This window comes from Malus domestica, chromosome 07 (genome assembly GCF_042453785.1).
Source record: "Malus domestica chromosome 07, GDT2T_hap1".
NCBI classification, from domain to species: Eukaryota; Viridiplantae; Streptophyta; class Magnoliopsida; order Rosales; family Rosaceae; genus Malus; species Malus domestica.
In genome coordinates this window covers 35,030,607-35,050,905 of record NC_091667.1, presented here as the reverse complement: position 1 = coordinate 35,050,905, position 20,299 = coordinate 35,030,607, and the positions used below count along the sequence as shown (strand labels likewise).

Below are 20,299 nucleotides of genomic sequence, written 5' to 3'. Positions count from 1 at the left end.
CCAAGATTGATTTTTTTAGTATAAAAATATGATTTTTCGTTAAAGTTCCCCTCTCCAAAAGAGAGGGCATTTGCAAGACAAGAAAAGTATAATCTAATGCAAATTGCGTTATCAGACAAAAGTAATTGCAAATTTAATTTAATTAACTAAAGTTGGAAATTATTGTTTTTTGGTTGGGGAGTTTAAAGTATTGATGTATTAAAAAGGGGTGGGATTGGTGATGGGATGATAGGGAGGCCTGAGGCGCTTCTTCTCTATCTATGGCGGTCACTCTCTTACCCTTCTCTCTCACCGGCTACCTAACTTCTTCCTTTCACACTCCCAGTCTTTGACCGAGAGCCACCGAGTCGAACCGGGTTGACTCTCTCTCTCTTTCTCTCAATCGGTATTGGTTTTGTAGACGGAAAGTTTAGAGCTTGAAGGTGGAAGATAAGGCTGCGTTAGGTGAGTTTGTGAATGTTTGGTTGGTTGGTTTATTGAGAAAGGTGATTTATTTTTGTTGGTTTTAATAGAAAGTGTTTGATTGGTTTAGAGGAAGATGATGAATGGGAATAAGAATGGAGGCGGAGGGGGCGGAGGGGGCGGAGGAGGCGGCGGAGGAGGAGTGGGGTTTGGCGGGATAGTGAGCGACTACATTCGGAGGCACCACAGGCACGACCTTAACGACCATCAGTGTACATCTACTCTCGTCCGGTACATCAAAGCCCCTGTCCATCTTGTACATCTCTCTCTCTCTCTCTCTCTCTGTATCTATCTATGAAGCTGTAGGATTTTTATTTATTTGATTAGTTTTGATCTGGGGTTTGTCTATTGGAGATGTAAATATCATGCATGTCACAAATAGGTAGGTGGGTGTTCATGTTACAATTGGATTTGGAGTTTAATGTAGGAGTTGTGGCATCAGTTTGTGAAGATGGGGTTACTGGGATTCGACATTTCGGATTGTTTTTGCTCTATAAAGTTTTGTTCTTTTTCCTTAGGACATGTGTGATCGCATTTCTGGAGAGCATCTGAGCTTTAATCTGTGGAGTTTGTATTGGATTCCTTAATGTTTTTGCCTACATTGATGTGGGGTGTTGATCGATTAGATCATTGTAGCTCTTTAATCACGGTGTCTCTGCGTGTGTAGTTGTTAAGAAAATTGGGGAGAAATAGAAAAAAGAAAGGAAATTTTGATTGCTTTTCTGGTATTTTTTTATGTTCGATTGTTTCCAATGGAAGATTAAGGTGTGTTTGAGAGAGATTCTCAATGAGTATGAGCAGTTATCCCTTTTTGGTAATGTGAATTGTTTTGTTTCTCTTCAGGTTTGGTCGTTGGTAAGACGATTTGATCAGCCACAAAAGTATAAACCATTTGTCAGCAGGTGTGTGGTGCAGGGGAACCTTGAGATTGGAAGTCTCAGAGAAGTTGATGTTAAGTCTGGGCTTCCTGCCACTACAAGTACTGAAAGATTGGAACTTCTTGACGACGAGGAGCATATTCTTAGCATTAAAATAATTGGTGGGGATCACAGACTTAGGGTATGGAGACCCTTTCCTTTTATAATTCAGCACATTCTTCTCTTTTCCTTTTATTTGGTTGCACATTTCTCAGCATGCAAGCTAAAAGGTTAACTAGTTCGCAAGATTTTAATATGAAGTTCTGTGTTCATCGGAGTCTCTGCATATTAGTCTGAAGTTTTTGGGCCCGTTGAACGTGATCACATCAAAATTTAATGGAAACAGTAAAAGATTTCCTGAAACAGGTTTCAGCTTTGGCTGCTCAAATTTAAATTTACGGTGTTGATTCTTTTTTCCTTTTAATCAGTGACCACTGGCATCGGTCTCTAAGTTTAATATTGGTACTTGATGGCATATATATGGTTGAATTTGGATGATGTTATCGACTTGAATCTGACTGATAATGTAAGATACATATGAACGATTACACATATATCAATCCTTAGGGTTAACCATAAAACTCTCACGCTATCTGCACTAAGCAGCAACGAGGCCTCTGTTGACTACAGTAGGCCTGTATACAAGCCTCTGAGCCGAAAACTGATCCTCATATAATTTCTGGATCAGTGAGTGGATCTCGTGAACGGAAAATGTGGAGCCCTTGTTTTTTGGTGGATCCTTTTGTTCTGCTATTATGCAACCAGCCTATATATACTTAACTTGTTCTTATTATTTTTTCCTCAGAACTACTCTTCAATCATCTCCCTCCATCCAGAGATCATTGATGGAAGACCGGGGACTCTGGTGATTGAGTCATTTGTAGTTGACATTCCTGAAGGGAACACCAAGGATGAGACCTGCTACTTTGTCGAAGCCTTGATCCAGTGCAATCTCAAATCACTTTCAGACGTCTCAGAGCGACTTGCGGTACAGGACCGAACTGAGCCAATTGATCGGCTCTGAAAATTGGAACCGATAACACGTGTTGGAGGCGAGAGAGACTGCCAGGGATGAAGCTTCCGAGGCTTTCGTAACTTGGAGGTTTGGGAGACGGACAGGCAGTTGTACACTTCGATTTCACACACACGAAACGCCCTCGTATTTTTGCTTGCGTCGGTACAAAATTAAATTGTTAAACTTCCTGTGTGTAGGATCGTAAGAACCACAGCTGATAAAGGTTTCTGTAACCCTTTCGCAAATGAAAAGTACAGGAAGAAAAAAGGGACGGGGTTCTGTTTTGGTGATATGATTTTGGTCGTGTACATATATGCCGAGAGACGGCGTCTGTACACTGCTTTTGGATGCTTTCAGCTTCTGCTTCTTGCTTTTCTTAACCTCTTGCTTCTCTTCTCTAATAATGTTACCAAAGGTGGAATCCATTGCGGAGGCGGCGGCGGCGGCTTGTCGGAATCGGAACAATTCCTCCTGAATATGCTTACGTTTACGTATGAAAAACCACAACCCAAAAAATTATGTTACGATCATATGAAACATGAAAAAAAACAAGACAAACTCGAAAAACCGAAAACGAATAATCAAGATAAATTGAAATCTGGTTACGGATCTTTTTCCAATTGAGAACAACTTCAACTGGGAAATGTAATTTCTACTAGACTTAACAGCGAGTTTCCTTAAAGAGTCACGTCATTGCACATGACCACGGTGGTAGGGCGGAGGCGGCGGACCGCTCTGCATCATCCCAGGGCCCATTTGAGGAGAAGATATAGGCATAGTTCCGGGTGGCATGTACGGTTGATTATGCATCTGAATGGGCATGGACTGAGGAACTGCCGGAACAGTTGGTCCCCACCCTGCAGAAGGCTGAGGCATCACGGCCTGATCAGTTGGAGCATATTGAGCCCCGTTGTATGGAGGCACCGCGGGACTCATCTGATGAACCGGCTGTTGTCCTAGAATTGATGGTTGTGCGGTCACAATTGGAATGGTAGGGATCGTATAGTCTCTGCTCCGGTCATTGTTCACCTGTAATCAGCATGGTAGGGGCAGAACATTAGGCGCAGCTTGTCTGCCGATCTCATGGGGAAGTTGAAAAACAAAAATGAACTCCAAAGAGAAGGGCAAATGACTAGTCCAGGAGAGAACTTCAGGGAGTACGGATATTTAGGTTACCTTTATGCTAAGATCGGTATGGCGTGAATATGAGATGTGGAGCTTGCAAAACCCTCCATCGTAAATGCAATGCCCTTCTAAGGCTTCCTTGGCAACAACAGCTGTCTGAACATCTGAAAGCCGTAACATAATTAGCACCGTGTAAAATCAGCAGTTACTTCAACAGGAATTGTAAAAAGCAGCACCCGTGTACACCGGTAATAACAAAATAACATTCAACGAGCAAGGCTAAGGTGGTTCAATCAAAGTCAGTAAGCCCTAGGTTCAAGAATCAAAATCTGTGAGGGTTAGGTTCAACCATAGACATGTCAGCTGGCTGGTTCCCAATTAATCAGGTCAGACCAAACCCTTCCAGTTTTGAAAACCATGAAAGAGAGGAAGTAGAAAGGTACCTGGATACTGAATCAAAGCCTGAACCCCTCCGTTCTTATCAAACATGGCGATCTTTTGAATAGGCCCGAAAGCAGAAAAGACCTAGTGGCAGGAAAAGGAAAAGATCAGTTTCTGACTGAATCCACATGGTTAAAAAAATACAATCATATTTATAAATTAATCAGACATACCATGTGTAAAACGTCCAAGGTGACAGCATACTGCATGTTTTCGATGGATGCAAGAAGGACGTTACTCTCCGATTCTAGCTTTTTCCCATCCAATCCCACAATTAGCTGTATTGATTAAACAGTGAACTCTATTAATAGAGGTACGATATAACATGCCCCAAGATACAAGTTTACATCACAATTTTGAACTAGTCTCAAGTATTTCCTAGAAAGAGCAACAGCAGTCGAATTTAATTCTTCCTTTCCCCAATTTATAGATATGTACCTAAAATGCCTCGTAAATATATAAAACATTTTTATGTGACATGCATGCCAAGGTTGCGGAATGGATACTCTATGAACAAGGGCCTTCGTACAGAAATGTATGCCTGCTTCATGATATAATCTAATAAGAGATTTTTCCCCCATCAATGCATTACCTGACCACTTCCATCTATGGCTGATGGAGCAACTGGAAGGTTAGGATTAGTGTAGTCCCTGAATCAGGAAAACGGTTAAAGTGAGAACAGTGGTCACCAACATAGAGATAAAGATGGTCCAAATAATAGAAAACATTTATTATTTCATAAATAATTACAAGAAAAGGAAACATCATAAAGACAACAATGTAGGAGGGTGCAACATAAAATTAGGAATTATTTCCAAGGAACAGGAAAAACAAAAAACAAACGTGAATACCTGCTTCGGTGACTTTGAAATTTCACACTCAAATCAGTGTGTCCAGAATATGTTATCCTGAGAGTACATGGTCCCACATACTCGGGGAGCAGATACCTGTACCAAATGAAAGACGGACAACACAAATTAGAAAGAATACAGGCAGAAATGAGCCATCATCACCGAATATCATCTAAAAGCAACATTTATGACAACTAACTAATAGAGATTATAGCACTAGAACACGCCCAAAAGTTCAAAAATCTGTTTTCCTACATAACAGTTGTGCCCTACAGGGTGTCTAATAGCCAACAGGTGACTAGATCATATACGTGTGAACCAATTTAGAATCTCATACTTGATACCACGTAAAACAACTAACACAACTGTCACCTAGGGATGATTCTTGAATCCAGTGCAGTTTTGGCAGAAGTGGCAGTTTCTGCATCTGAAAATTGCACCAGTGCCTGAAAAGAAGAATACAAAATGAGATAGATAGAGAGGGAAATGGGAAGCCGGTTAGAAATTTAAAAGAAAATTAACTCGTATAGACCTGGAATCCTGCAGTCTTCTCAAATGTAGTTATCTTGTGCACAAACCCAAAAGCTGAAAATACCTGCATCACTAGAATAATATTCAGAATAATATACATAGGGAAATACACTTTAAAACAAACTTTCAGAGATAAGCCCTTGAAAAATTATTGTCAATTAGTAAATAACACACATTTTATTTTCCAGGTACTGTAAAACATCTAAGAAACAGATTATACTATCTTCAAAAAACAGCTTCACATATGAACCATAAAAAATGAAAGCAACAAATTAACAAAAAAGATGCAGGAAACTAAAGGATTATCTATTAACTAAATCTTTTAATATGAATTCAACTAACACCAGGGAGACCTTCTTGCTAGTGGTGCACCACAATTGTATCAAGTTTAATGTGATGTATTCCCACTCAATAAAATTATAGAAAAAAAAAACAAAGTGATGAAAAATATTCCTAAAATATTCAACGACCACTTCCTATTGGGGTGAAAAAGATAAGATGATTAGAAACTTATTCTTAATGTGGTAAGCAAAATTTTTTTTTCCCAACTTTAAAAAGCTTACAATTATTATTCTTTTCTTTATGAGCAAAACTTCTTTTAAAGCCTATTAAAAAACAAAAGCGACATTGATTTTATTTTTAGGGAGTATTCTTAATCTTTCAACTAACATATTTGAAAATCATTATCCTATCTACAAATTATAACAGAACTTTACAACTTAGGAATGGTCTACAGAACTATGGGGCCACGGAATTCCAGTTTAGTTAAGGAGAATAAGAGCAATGTCATTAACCTTTTAATTGACATCGTTAAAGCATATAGCCAGTTTTTGTATAACATGCTCCTAAATTTACACTTGGGGTGCAATTAAACACTTGAGACATACTATAACATAAAAGTGTGAGACAATCATGCTGACGAAACAAAGCAAAAGAAACAAATTCTACAAAACGAGCATGTATAAATAAAAAAAGGGGATATGCACGGTGCACAAGAGAAGAAATGAAAGCATTCCACGCTATTAGAGTGGTAGGATTAGGATCATGAGGAGGAAGAGTAGGGAAGAAAGAGGCAGTGTTAAGAGAAGGAGAAAGGAGACAAACACTCATGTGCTCTTTCTCCCGATGCACTAAGCTGCCATTGAAGATTTTCTCTTGAAATGGGCCTGCTGATCCATTCACATTCATGTCAAACAAAAGCACCCCAGAACAAGAGGATTTACAACCCAAACACAATACCTTAATGCTAACATATTTGTACTGAAATGTTTACCTGTTTAACTATAACATGGAAGCAGGCAAAATTGCTTACCAGGTGGAAAATATCTATGCTGACAAGGCGTGCATCCGCACCTTCTATTGTTACCAACAGTACATTTCCTGCAACATCTGCGGCTGTTTTGTTGTTCACTATCTCTTGCCTATTGGAGTACTGTAGGTAAACAGTTTTCCCCCTTACTTGAGCGGGTTCTGAAGATGACGCATAATATGATATCATCGCAATAGCTTGATTTAAATCTGCCTAAAAAGTTCATGAAATATTAAAGGAAAATGTTAATCAGTAAAACTTATATTAAAAGCAGAATGATCTACAACCAAAAACTGAAATTACACTCACAAATTCAATAAATGCCTGATTACGGTTTGCTCCAACATTGCACTTTGTGTTGACAACTTTACCAAATGGCTTTCCCAGTTCTATCAGTTCCTCCTCCGTACACTCCCACGGCAAGTTCCTTAAATGAAGGACCTTAGATGGTGGCTGAGTGTACCGGAACTGTGGCTGACTGGACACAGAAGCCATTCTGTATACCAACCCGTCACCTACAAAACAACACCAGATAAATACTCAGTTCTTCTGATCACCACACGCAGATGCATTTCACAATTAGATTCTCCGTCACTAGAAAATGAACTCATTACTCTTCAACTTAACTACACACAATGAAAAACGACACTTCATTCCCATAATAACAACCTAATGTTTTGAAAATTAGACATCCATTAGCTCACCAACATTAAGTGATTACATCACAAGCATTAAGTGATGACGCGGAAAAGTGAAGCGCGTTTTTGCTCTCATGTCATCACTGGAGCTCTGGATTCCCCAAATCGACTCCTTTTAGTCAAGTTAAACCCTTAGTTTGATTGGGTAAAGGGGCTGATTTGGATATCCAGAGCTACATAAATGACATGGGAGTGAAAACCCAGTTCAATATTTGTCCACGTCACCACTTATCGCGGGTGACCTAACAGATGTCCAATTTTCAAAACATCAGACAGCTATTTGGAATGCTTTAAAAGATAGTTATCCGTACGTAAGCCGTACATATACATAGGGGGAGTAACTATGAATGTACATATTTGATTGTGAACATTTGTAAATGCATATGCAAATCAAATTAACGAAATTTTCAGGACAAGAAAAACATCAATGTCCTCAAAATTCTACCTTGTTTACAATAATAATTCAAAGTGACGAGAAAAACATCAAATTATTCAAACCATTAAACATGAAAAGAAATGCAAATAATAATTCCAATATCCTAATTAAGCTAGCAATAGCAAACACATGCGAGTAGCGAGGGAAAAATAAAAAAACGCAATAGCAAAATTTGAGACGAATGAAACAAAACTAACAGATGGAAATTGCGAACTGAAAATTAAAAGTGGTGAAAAATCGAAAGGATTAAAGGAGGGAAATTGGGTACCCGAAGAACGAAACAGGAACCAGAACCTCGATAGATTGTCAGCAAAATTAGGGTTCTTCCACCTGCTTAAATTAGCACAGCAATGTTTATGTTTTCAGGGGAAGAAGGAAAAGATAGATATATGCAGAAATTGAAATGTCGATATATATAACCTCGAAAATTGAGCGTCGAAAAAAAGAAAATGGGCTTCGAGCCCATTTCAATAAACGAAAATAATATTTTCGAACCCATTTGGTAATGTTTTTTCATTTGTTTTTCATTTCTGGAAAGTATCTGTACTATTTAAACTACGTCGAAATTTTGAATAAAATCAAATTTATTTCTTAAAAAACACAAGCGCTTCTTTCAGAAAATATTCCTTAAAAAACACTAATGCTACTTTCAAAAAGTATTTTCAGGTACGAAACGTTTTTGCAAATATATGGTATTTTCTTAATTGCTTGCTATAATGTAGCGCGCACACATTATCTGTGTGTGTGTGTGAATAAAAGAAATTAAAAAGATGTCGTAGAGTATTTTAGAAAATTATGAATCATATTATTAGTTTATGACCTACATTGAACCACTTCGATTGTGATGCAAGGTTATTCACCACCCATACCTAATCCTTCATATCCCGTTTCTTTTCATGACAAGTAAACATGAATAGATTTGATTCATTCGTATCGAAAATTCTATAGTGCTTTAAGAATATCTTATACTCTGAGAATTTTAAGTATTAGATGTTGATCATTGCATCTTTGACTCAAAATCTAACGGTTAAAAATCACATAATACAAAACGACTTTTGAAGTCCACTTAAAAATTCTAGTTCTCGGAAGTCCTTTACCCGAGGGCTCCACATTTGAGTTCTACTCGCAGCTGTGGCTTCCGGACACCGTTTCTTTGTATGCAATATGCATGCAACTTATGCTTCTCAAAATCCCTTTTGTTCTTCCTTAAACGCGAAATATAATACAATATCACTCACTCAGAGTGTACAAATGGCGGCCCCTTAATAAGTTAGTGACTTTCTAATGGTCTTGATTCTGCTGTTGCAGCACACCATATTATATAGTTTTGATTTAATTAACCACGAGACCAATCAAGCTAATATATTCAACTTGTCTGACCAACAAGAACGTCCTTGTAAGGAGTAGGAACTGGTTCTGCAGCTGCGTTTGGATTAGGTTCTACATGATGTAAATGATGTTCATCATCGTGACGAACTGATGATCTTTGTGATGATCTCCTCCGGTGATCTTCGAGGATAAGCGGAACCTGGCCTTCCCTTTCGTGAACAAGCCTCTCCTGCGCGCCTCCCCGAAGTTTCTCGAGCCTCAGTCCATCGCCCATTTGTTGCATCTTGAACACCTTCACGACATTTGCTAGTCCTCCAATCAGGAAGAACAGGCTTCCTCCCATCCCCAGCCACACCCAATTCCTACCCTGCACACATTAACCAATACATTAATTATGTAAACAATTTATGATAATCACAATTATACGAACTTAATAAAGTTAAGGAGTAATGACTAATGACCAGTAGCTGTAGGCCATGAAGGAACAATCCATGTTGCTCACGGCTGTTGAGAATTGCACCAACTGTGAACAAGACACTCCCAATCAGAAAAGGGATGTGGATACTTTGTTGCAGTATTTGGACATGCCCGTCTGCCCTCTCGTAGATTTGGCATGAATTGTGGATCGATCCGAGCAGCCACAAAACAGGACCAGCAATGAGCATGTTCTTCGCATGCCTTTCAAGCTTAGAGTATCCATATCCTTTCTCCGCCTACAATTGCGACAATACGTAGCACTCACAAAGTCACAAACAAATGAATACATTGCAATGTACACAAGATATGTCCAACAATATCAAAGAGTCTGTCTAAATAATATGAACATGTACTCAATACGAACACTTGAAAATTCCACACTCATTAGATCATCTTGCCCCCATTCAGTGGTAGATGTTGGCCTATTGAGTGGTGTAGTCCACTCCAAGGTTCTATTGCACCATTTGAATGGTCATTTTTCGCTATCCTATGGGTCATCTGTAGGTGTTCGTATTAAGTACGAGTTTGAACATGGAAAATGGTATATGATCAATTTGATTAGTTGGGTTTATATAAGGGAGTAAAATTTTCATTCCATCAATTAATAATCAATTAACAAGCTTGTATATATGCTATCTCGATTGGTGAAACACATATGGGTCTTCTAAAAAATAGGTTCTCTAACAATGATTTATGTAAGTGCCATTTATTCAATTCAAATGTGTGATCAAATACCTGAATTAGGAGGAAAAGAATTCCCAAGAACGAAAGAACCGTTCCCAAAGCCTGAACCACCGGGACAGCAAACTCGACGAGGGCGAGCTGCAAGTCGAACTCCATCAACGGCATCCGGTAATCGAACATGGCAAGATGTGCCACCAGATCATGCAAATTCACCACCAAAATTAACGCCAAGGCTATTAGCATCAGGACTAGGCCTGACTTGGGTTCTTTCGACAGCTGAGCCACGAACCCGCCAAGCAGCACCACGGTGGCAAACACGTAGAGCCCCGCGTTCATGTACTCGGCCCGGTTCCGGCTCAGCCGTGGGCCGTACATTCGGAATTCCCTTGCCGACGCCAGCTTCACCATTGTGTAACAATATCTACTGAGAAAAACGAATGATTGTCTGTGTTTATTGGGAACCAATAAAGTTATGCAGAGGACTTTCCAGTTTTGTTCTTCTTTCTGGTTTTCTGGTTTGAGAGTGGGAGAATGAGTCGAGAGAACAAGACCCTAACTCATCAGAATTGAAGTGGTACGTGGCTTCGTGCATGGAGGGCGCTTGTATTTGGGGGAAAGGGATCCTCTCCGGATCCTTTCCTCCTAATCCACCACGTCTGAAGATCTGGACCATTGAAATTTAATCGAACGGTTAAAATTATTATAACTTTTAAAGTAGACTCTTATTTGTAGCCGTTAGATCAAATTTCAACTTCAAATTTGATGGATTTGGAAGAATGATCCCTTTCCGTATTTGGGAGTTTAATAGTCGGTTGACGACACGTGGCAGCTCGGGACTGAGCTTGGATTAACACGAAGTGTCTCCTATGAATCATTGGAAGATTTGATAAAACTTCGAAAATGCAAAAGTTCTAACCTGTTGTTCGAATCATCTGTTTACAAGCTGAAATCAAATTTTCATTACTTCAGAAAAAAAATTAGGAATCTCCTATTCAGGCTTCGAAGCAAAATTGGAAAATGGTTATCCGTGAAGTTCTCTTTCATACGAGCCTTTAGATTGATATTGTGGTAGATAAATTTACGAGCATAAATTATTTTTATTACACTAAAACAAAATATTTCCCACGAACTATATAAATTCAAAACAAAAAAGAATAAAAAGAGGTTAAGGCGTGATATCTCTTTCGGTTGGCAGAAAGGTGTTTCTCCAGATTCCGAACGAGCGGCCTTGCGGACATTATATCAGAAGCCCTAAATTTGTTTGGAGGCAGTAGTCCCATATTTTGCAGTCCATTTGCACCTACTGCTGTGCCTCTTCTAATTCAAATGGGAATATTTTTTATCACCATTCTCTAATTCAAATGAAAGCCTCTCTGTGTTATGTAGTTTACAATCTTGCATTTGTCCCTCTTAACGTCTTACGGTCTTACCTTCCACCACCATATTGGTTCTAAATTTTTAAATGTTAGAAAATTTTTGGTCTGACTATATAACCATATATAATAATTCTTATATTGAATGATATCAAGTTTCAAGTTTTTGTAAAAAGCGGTTTTTAGATAACGTTGTCAGACACTTTTACTCAAGTTTTTCTCTCGAGACTTGCAACCAAACACTAATTGGGGGCTCTAGGAATTAAACTAGGCTCAAGTTTTTGTAATTACCATAATACCTAAATATGTTGCAGCCATTACCCTCAACCTCCGTGTTTTCTTTTCTTTTCCGCTTTTATCTCCCCTCCCACCTCCAAATCCACTGCTATCAGCTATGGTTGATGTCGCCCCGGCTCCAAATAAAAAAACTGAACTATCCCCGGTGCCGGTGAACGAAATTTTGGATTGTTACTCGTTGGCTAATGTTTGGATTTTGAATTTCAATGGAGAATTTTGGATTGTTACTCAAGTGTCATAATGTAAGTTTGTAACCATTCGGTACAATATTTCTTTGTGTTATAATTCCTTTCTCCAGTAGGACAGTGAATTATTGAAGAAGAGATGATTCAATCCATGCATGTGATCCAAACAACATAATGAAGAAGAACCCTTCAAATAAGGACCACGGTACGATGATGATATACAGGGCCAGTATAATAATGAGTAAATGCACGAGGTCCCATTTCGAATCTTTCTCCCCATAATTTAACATAGATTTCTTATCGTTTGTAAAAAAAAAAAAAAAAAAAAAAAAAAAAAAAAAAAAAAAAAAAAAAAAAAAAGAAGCTTTATCATGGATTACTATGACTCATTACAGGAAACAACTTTCATATCATGATTGCAGTGCAAGTAAAGTTGAGCGTTTAAATCAGAAACCGGTGAATCGGACCAAATAGAGCTCAACTAACCGAATCAAACCAAATGTTCTTGAATTAGTGCAGTTTGGTTCGGTGGATATGATTGATCTCATGCAAAATTGAATTGAACCAAACCAAACCGATTGTATAATTACTCCTTTATTTCAAGAAAAATAGGATTGAATCAAACCGTGTCTAACCCTACTTACAAGTCAGATCATGGGTGATGCAAGTAGAATGCACCCGTAACATTGAAATTCCTATCTGAAACAAGGGAACAAGAATTGTGACCCATGTTATATTAGTAAATGCTCCCTATCATTTCTCCCTCTCCTTTTTATTCTAAAACTAGTCAAATTATGCAGATCACCCGTGTATAGGGGATAAAAGTCATTCACCAAACATACAATTTTCGTTTGAAAGTAATTTAAAATTTCACGTGAAACTTAGACACGAGCAAATTTACTCATGAAATATTTTTAGATCAGATAAAATGACAATTTTTGTTACGCATATAAGCCTCACGTGTAACTTTTGGATGAAAATTTTAATTTTGACTGAGATTGGTAAGAGATACCATGTGATGAAAAAGGCCTTGAGATAAAGTACTATACTGTTGGATTCCATGCATGCTCACAAAGGCTAAGAGGCGACAAGCCTTTTGGGGATAAAGCAGTTATAGCTAGGCAACTTACTGACATATGAATATGATATGGAAAGGGATCCTTTTCCTTTCTCCAAATCCACCAAGTCTGGAGATCCGGACTATTTAAATTTGATTAAACGGTTAAAGTTATTATAATTTTTACAATAGATCCCTGTTTGTAGCAATTAAATCAAATTTCAATGGTCTGGATCACCGAATTTGGTGGATTAGGAGAAAGGGATCCCATATAATATATATCGATACAGCTTTTGCCGATTGCCATATCTTCTTTCCTTACTTTCTTCCTCCCTTCTGCGCTCTCTGTGTTGTCAACTATAAGTCTACAACCGCAAGGCCTACGAGTCAACAAACAAGCAAACTCTCACATAAACGCATTTTCTTGTTGTTTGCTGGGCATCTTAACCTAGCATTATATATATATATATATATATAACATATATATTCTATCATTCCTGATCTCATTCTCTAGCTCATTCCAAGTGCAAACCCTATTTATCTACCACATTTCTCCCATACCTTCATTCATTCTTTCCTTCTCCTCCAAAACATTTGCTTGCTTCTTATCGTATAAGAATTAACGCAGACGATGGACCGATGTCGTCGGAAGCGACCCCAAATCACCATTAGTGATCAATCTGAAGGTCTGTGTGTGTTTCAGTTTCACTATTTTTATGTTCCTTCCCAACAGACTTTTACTTAATAGTCAAGTCGGAGTTTTTAGTAAACTAAATTTTCTATATTTATTTGGGCAGAGGTTATTAGCAATGAATGGGAATTCATAAACATGACTGAACAAGAAGAAGATATCCTCTGTCGAATGTATAGGCTCGTTGGACCCAGGTATGCTGTTTTTTTTTTTTTTTTTTTGCCAAATCAAAACCCAAATGTTTTTTTTTTCTTTCTAATTTTTTTTTTTTAAATCTTGCACATTAGGAGACACTCCAAAATCCAACTGGTGTCATTAGATAGCTAGGCTCATAGGAATACCAATGTAAATGTTTTAAATGTTTAGAAACTATGTTAAGATAAGATTTGGGTAATTCTATTAACACCCGCACAATCCTATTAATACACCCCATAATTTTATTTTATTTTCAGTTAAATTTTCGTTTTTACCCTAACGAATCAAGTTTTGAAGTCTAAAATAAACCCCCATCGACCCCTTATCCCGGCTGCCAACCACCACAGTGTCTTGGTAAAAAATCCCAGTCACTCGCCATGCTCTCTCTCTCTCTCTCCATATATATATATATATATATATAGATATCCAATCATCAGCCACTCGCCGGTAGGTAATAGGGAATTGGGAGATGGGGTGTGTGAATCAAGAACATTGGGCAATTCTTGGTTTGTTAGAGAGTCGGTCTTGGCTGTCAACTTCCACGACGTAGAGGAATTTTGGTTGTGCTGATATCAATGACGGATACCTCTTATATGGGTGGCCCGTGGTCGTCGAGCTAGCTTTTTGCTGTCATTTGTTTATGGGGATGGCTTGGCTTCAGAAAAATGAAGGACAAAGCTGGAATTTTAGAGACACATTTTAGATGTGGAGTGTTAATAAATACATGGTAATAGAATAATTAAAATACGAATGACTCTGTGTTTTTGAATATTTAATAAATGCATGGTAATAGTAAGTTTTCCCACCTCAACCATTTCATTTCGATTTTAACCCCGAGAAGGTCTTGGGTGCAACCCTCGTTGGTGGTGGGACCTTCCGTGTTGTGTGAGAGAGAGGGGGGACACAATGAGGCCGGATGAACATGAAAAAAATCAGAATGTGTAGAGTAAGGATGATTTTGTGCCTGAAAGCCGTATGGCCATCTGGTGTGGTCTCTGGACTAAAGAATTTCTCCTAACCCCCTCACAACAAAGCATGCATGCACGCACATGGTACTTTACTGTAAAAAGTGAAAGTAAGAAACCAAATGCACTTTGCATCCACCATTAAAACACACAGCAATTTGCTCCAGTTCCAAATAAACGCGTGAGAAAATAGTGCCTTCTAACGAGTGAGAAAATAAAGAATAGACACGTCTGGTACTCGCACTCTGAACTTGTAAGCTGTCTTTTCTACTGTCTGGTTTATAAAAGTTACTGCTCCTAAGGATTATTGTACTCTAAAACTCACAACTGCCTTCACGGCTGTACTCGGTTTCAGGTGGGATTTAATAGCCGGTCGGATTCCAGGTCGAAAAGCAGAAGAACTAGAGAGGTTTTGGATCATGAAGCATTGTGATACGTTTGCTGACAAACGAAATCAGCATAAGAAAGAGGACGCTAAAATTGTTCGTCGAATGTTTAATGGATTTAAGTAGTTTCCTCTTTGATTGTTTTTTTTCCTTTTTGGCTTTCTGTTCTTGTGCAGTGATTCAGTTCTTGCAGTTCATCTCTCTATAGATAACCTCTAACGAAATAAAAAGGTAAAAACTTGGCAAGGTAAATTTCAAGATTTCACACAGTAGCGAAGCAAAGCAAGCCCGATATCACCAGAGTGCATGTAGTACTTATGTGTAAATCAGGATCATAAGTGTATGTTTCAGTGTGCTAAACACATTTGGTACCCATATGGAACATTATTGTATGAACGGGGTGAAAAATATTACATTTCATGTATACACGGGGTACATGTATGGAAACTCGAAGTCTATATATCATCCGTAGAACTGGATAGTATGAGATCTCTATTTTACTGACCTTTATAAATTTCTTCTATGGTACAAACGTGAGTGGTATACAACATTGAGATGGCAATCAGTAGTAATCCGAAGGTGGAAGATCTTTCAAAGACGATATGCATATGTGTCGATCACTTTAGACTATGTATCTGCGAAGATAATCTACTCGAGCTGGATGTTTGAGCTTCATGAGAGCCTTGACTTCATGCTTTCGAACCATTTCTCGTGAAATATTTAAGTTTCCAGCAATCTCCCCCAATGTTCTATCCCCCTTACCATCAAGCCCGTATCTCTGTCTGATCACCAGGCTTTCTTTCGGCTTCAGGGAATCAAGCTGGGAGAGAATATTTAGAGAAAGGATTAGCTACTTGAAACTTTGAGAGCTCTCGAATTGAGAGGTACTAGACCAAATCAACTCAGCAAGTCAGTTAGCTTAATTGAAAAAAAATGAAGCTTAATAATCCTGTGTCTATCTAGCAATCAATTTCAAGTGGAGAAGGCAATGACATATTAATCTGAGGTTAACGGAGAGAATAAGTACCACATCATCAATAGCAAGCCTGAGAAGAGCAGGTTTCCGCCGGTTATCACCTTCAACACCATCGACGTCAGTAATACCGTTGATATACTCCTCTTGTGTGGTTGCATGCCTTGAATGAAGAGAGGAAACAGGTTTTGAGGCCCTCATTACTTCATGGTACCTCTCTGGAGAAATTCCAACTTTTTCGATTATCTCTTCGTCAGTTGGAATCCTTTTGAGCGAAAATATCATCTCAAGCTTGGCCTTTTGAATTTCCGCCCTAACCTGCATAAATATAACAGCGAAAACCGTAAGTTTTCATTACTTGCAACTTGGATTCTGTAACGCTGCCATTCGCTTAAGCGAGTAAAGTTCCTAGAAACATAACGCTGCCATTCATTTCCTCTTCTATCATAAAAACTGAAAGAGTCCAACATTATAGACGAAGTCTAAAACCCTTGTCTATGTGAACTAAGACCGCCATTTTGCATGCTTATGTACTTATCGTTGTCAAGAGTGTCATGTCAACGATTCTACTATTCTGAAAACATGCATCCCTGACCTAGCTTAGGTTCAAAAAATGCTTACCGACTCAAGGCCAAATGAAACACGAGTAAAGCTTGAGACTGTCATGGAACGTATGATGGCATGCCTGATCCAGAACAGACCATATGTGGAAAGCCGAAAACTTCTTTTTGGTTCAAAGCGATCAATTGCCGTAATAAGCCCCCTTACTCCTGCCTGGCAGAGGTCTTGAAATTTTGGACCATTTGCAAAGTCTTGAAAATATTTATTAATGACGAATAACACAAGTCGGAGATTGTGCTGCAAGAAACATCAGCATTACCAGTTAGTTTCTCTGTTTCACATTTAAAACCATGTTTAATTAATTTAATGCAAGACTTAAGGCAGAAAATGCTTGCCTTGATGAGCTTGTTTCGTGCAGCTCGACCAACTTCGAAATGTTTTTTCACTTGAACCACACTCATGTTTGTCGCCTCAGCCAATTCGCCGTTGGTTGGTTCTGTCCCCAAATCTTTTTGTAATTGCTCTCTCGCTTCATGGAGACCCTGGATCATGACAAACATAATTATTTCACAGCAAAATACATCCCACACAGCACAACACGGGAACAATTCCGAAAACACAAGACAGTTTTCAAGACTACAGCCAGAAAACGGAAATTTGAGAAGGCTCACCTTCATAGGTTGCATTAGCTTGAACAACCAAGCATGTTCTGAAGAAGTGAGAACCGGAGGAATCTTCATCTTTTTCCAGTCCAAACTGACCAGATCAGTTGAAGCCGAATACTCCCTAACCAGCTCCTCAATCTTCTCCATTTCGTTCTTTTGATCTTTCCTCTTTTGAACTGAAGAAACCACTTTCTCGTCCTTGTTCCATTTCAATGAAACCCTTTTATCAAGATTCAATCTTTTCGCCTTCTTTGTCTTGCTTCTAACCACAATATCACTTGTTCTCTTCTCTTCTTTCTCATGATTGCTTTCGCTAGTCTTCTTCCTCCTTTTGCGACCCCTCCTCATCAAGCCATCTGCATCTTCCACATCCACATCAGCTTCAATCTCGGGGCTACGCTTGTACAAGTTTTCCAGCTTGGCAGCGGCTTCATTGTAATCCACTTCCAAAGTAGTACACGGAGCAGCTACATCAGTAGCAGTAGATTTCACACTTTTTGCGAGTTTTCTAGCTTTCCCTATTCTCTTTTGGTGCTTCTTTCGTGTTTCTATAGGCAAAGGTATTTTCCCCTGGGGTGCAACCAATGCCGTCTTATTGGATTCATCTGTTTTAAATGCAACTATCAACGGCTTTCTGAATGTAGATCTCTGGCTTGTTGATTTTGCGCTCAATCCTAACGGAGTCCTTGCCGCTGAGGTCGAAACTGTCACAACTCCCATGCCAAGTTGCCTCAGGAATAGTCCAAGCGATGAGTGAGAAAGCTTTATTTGTGCACAAACTCTGCAACCATACATAAAGAAATGCAGCCATAGTTTTAAGCTCTTCCCCTGTCTAGTACAAACAACACAACAACAACAACAACAAAGCCTTTTCCCACTAAGTGGGGTATGTATAATTATTTCAAACTGTACAAATATGCAAAATTATCTCAAATGCTCCATATCCTTTATACAAGCGATATTCTACTTCAAGTTAACCTATAGTACCGGGAGGAAAATTCGAACTCATGTGCATAGAAGGGGCTCATTTGTGCTCTATCCAATGTGACTACACACACGTCTACCATTTTTTATCTCTCTAAATTCTGAAGCTTATAAGTTATGATCAAAATAAAACTACACATGAACTAAAGCAGTCTGATTTGCCTCCACCAATCCCAAATCTCTAACCCTATTGATTCTGTATGATTAAAATTTAACGCCCTCCAAAATTTATAAAAAGGCGACTCTGAGCCAACAAGACTTCATCCTGCTTTGCATGGATTAAGAGCATATTTATTATATGCATCCTTATCCTTACTTTGCAAAGAGGATGTTTCTATGACAGAAAAAATTAACATTTTTGTTGCGCCGAGACTCACCTCTAAAATTTATAGAAAATTAGAAATTAGGAACTAAGAAGCATGTAAATTATCAGCAGAGCAATAAAATAATTCTTCCTCAATGGAAAAAAAAAAAGGGAAATTAGACAACTAAAACTTCAGAGCATTACTGATCGTGTAGCACAATTCTTTACAGATAACTTTCTCGGGAAACAAACACAACCCAACTGCTATGGAGAGATGAGTTGCAGAGAATCGTACCTCTTTTGCAGAAACAATGCTCGACTGATCCGATGACAAGAACTTCGGAGACTCTCGGGAGTAAGAGTTTAAGAAAGTTCGAGACTTTTTTTCCAGAATTTTTTTCCAGAATTTTTTTCCGGTCACGTAAAAGTTCGAAGCTTTAATAGTAATAACGTATATGCGGGGAAAACGGTGTCCACAAATTATTATTCCACAGAATCGACAGTCGGGAATTGGTTGGTTTTCGAACATCGACGGCAGACAAGTACACACGTAGGCCGTAGAATCCAGTGTTGTATTTAACTACGGTGACGTGGTTGTTTTGGAGCGGGGGATGGTGTTTGTGAAGCTCCGGCGTGGCTGGTTATGATTGGCCGACAGGATATTTGTGGATGACGTTGGTGACACACGGGCTTTGTAGTTTGTGGGACCTACATAACCCTGGGTGGTTTTTGTTATGTCTACGTTGCTTAATAACAGCCAGTTTTGGTACACATTTTCTTTATTTTTTTAATTACACTTTCTGATTTTCATAGGGAAAAGAGTGAAATCAATTTGCTGCTTGTTTCCATAAAGAATGTGAACGTGCTAATTTTTATGGAACTTTATCACTTATCAGATTATTTTGGTATATATATATATATATTTTTTTTTTACTAGTGCGTAATATAGTTTGGTTGACGATAATTAGTTTACTAATTGTTCGATGAAATGCTTCAGTTAACAAACTGAAAATTTTTTTGTGCGCTTCGTTCTGTTTCTATCTAAAAAAATTTGTACTTTAACACAGGGACTTCTAAAGTTCGAAACTTTTATGCGCATCGCGTTCTATTTCTATCTAATTAACTTGTATTTTAACACTAAAAATCTCAAAGTTCGAATCTTATATCCACCTCTTATGGCTTAGCTGTGCGACTTATTTTTCCTTGAAGTTAATTTAGTTCTTGATGAAGTGACATTGATTGAATATCCCAAGATGAATAAACCATAGCCTTACCCTCGACTACTTTCTAAACTCTACTTACAAAACGTTGAAGAAAGTATGAGCTTAGAGCAACTCCACTAGGACAATTAGCCTGATGGACCAGCGACTTCACCAACCCAATAGCCA

General features: G+C 38.5%; 4 protein-coding genes across 4 annotated transcripts; 2 read left to right on the top strand and 2 right to left on the bottom strand.

Moving 5' to 3' along the window:
- The first annotated feature begins 209 nt into the window (after positions 1 to 209).
- LOC103439853 (abscisic acid receptor PYL8) lies at positions 210 to 2,774 on the top strand. The gene is made up of 4 exons (XM_008378475.4): positions 210 to 444; positions 533 to 718; positions 1,306 to 1,521; positions 2,185 to 2,774. The coding sequence occupies exons 2-4, from the start codon at positions 539 to 541 to the stop codon at positions 2,401 to 2,403; spliced, it is 615 nt and encodes a 204-aa protein (XP_008376697.2). The 5' UTR covers positions 210 to 444; positions 533 to 538; the 3' UTR covers positions 2,404 to 2,774.
- A 185-nt stretch (positions 2,775 to 2,959) lies between these two features.
- Positions 2,960 to 10,842, bottom strand: LOC103439852 (polypyrimidine tract-binding protein homolog 2). Its single transcript, XM_070824999.1, is given in 14 exon segments — positions 2,960 to 3,423; positions 3,571 to 3,683; positions 3,963 to 4,044; positions 4,134 to 4,238; positions 4,553 to 4,610; positions 4,812 to 4,907; positions 5,184 to 5,257; positions 5,344 to 5,406; positions 6,655 to 6,864; positions 6,961 to 7,200; positions 9,170 to 9,201; positions 9,259 to 9,481; positions 9,576 to 9,827; positions 10,327 to 10,842. Coding segments are annotated over 14 exon segments (2,244 nt in total). The 5' UTR covers positions 10,684 to 10,842; the 3' UTR covers positions 2,960 to 3,084.
- A 2,647-nt stretch (positions 10,843 to 13,489) lies between these two features.
- LOC103439851 (MYB-like transcription factor ETC3) lies at positions 13,490 to 15,574 on the top strand. Its single transcript, XM_008378473.4, has 3 exons — positions 13,490 to 13,873; positions 13,985 to 14,072; positions 15,394 to 15,574. Exons 1-3 carry the CDS (start codon positions 13,819 to 13,821, stop codon positions 15,548 to 15,550), a joined length of 300 nt encoding a protein of 99 aa, XP_008376695.1. The 5' UTR covers positions 13,490 to 13,818; the 3' UTR covers positions 15,551 to 15,574.
- A 144-nt stretch (positions 15,575 to 15,718) lies between these two features.
- On the bottom strand, positions 15,719 to 19,442 carry LOC103439850 (RNA polymerase sigma factor sigE, chloroplastic/mitochondrial). The gene is made up of 6 exons (XM_008378472.4): positions 19,207 to 19,442; positions 17,630 to 18,404; positions 17,354 to 17,500; positions 17,019 to 17,255; positions 16,452 to 16,715; positions 15,719 to 16,244 (listed from the first exon to the last, which is right to left on the bottom strand). The coding sequence occupies exons 2-6, from the start codon at positions 18,341 to 18,343 to the stop codon at positions 16,047 to 16,049; spliced, it is 1,560 nt and encodes a 519-aa protein (XP_008376694.1). The 5' UTR covers positions 18,344 to 18,404; positions 19,207 to 19,442; the 3' UTR covers positions 15,719 to 16,046.
- Between the last annotated feature and the right edge of the window lie 857 nt (positions 19,443 to 20,299).

Bases quoted from the DNA above. Each gene is read 5' to 3' on its own strand.
- LOC103439853 (XM_008378475.4), top strand. From the start codon at position 539: ATGATGAATGGGAATAAGAATGGAGGCGGAGGGGGCGGAGGGGGCGGA. The intron at 719-1,305 runs GTACATCTCTCT...GTTTCTCTTCAG, and splicing joins TCAAAGCCCCTGTCCATCTT to GTTTGGTCGTTGGTAAGACG. The intron at 1,522-2,184 runs GTATGGAGACCC...TTTTTTCCTCAG, and splicing joins GTGGGGATCACAGACTTAGG to AACTACTCTTCAATCATCTC.
- LOC103439851 (XM_008378473.4), top strand. From the start codon at position 13,819: ATGGACCGATGTCGTCGGAAGCGACCCCAAATCACCATTAGTGATCAA. The intron at 13,874-13,984 runs GTCTGTGTGTGT...TTATTTGGGCAG, and splicing joins CATTAGTGATCAATCTGAAG to AGGTTATTAGCAATGAATGG. The intron at 14,073-15,393 runs GTATGCTGTTTT...ACTCGGTTTCAG, and splicing joins TATAGGCTCGTTGGACCCAG to GTGGGATTTAATAGCCGGTC.
- LOC103439850 (XM_008378472.4), bottom strand. From the start codon at position 18,343: ATGGGAGTTGTGACAGTTTCGACCTCAGCGGCAAGGACTCCGTTAGGA. The intron at 16,716-17,018 runs GTAAGCATTTTT...ATATTTATGCAG, and splicing joins TTTCATTTGGCCTTGAGTCG to GTTAGGGCGGAAATTCAAAA. The intron at 16,245-16,451 runs GTACTTATTCTC...ATTCTCTCCCAG, and splicing joins GGCTTGCTATTGATGATGTG to CTTGATTCCCTGAAGCCGAA.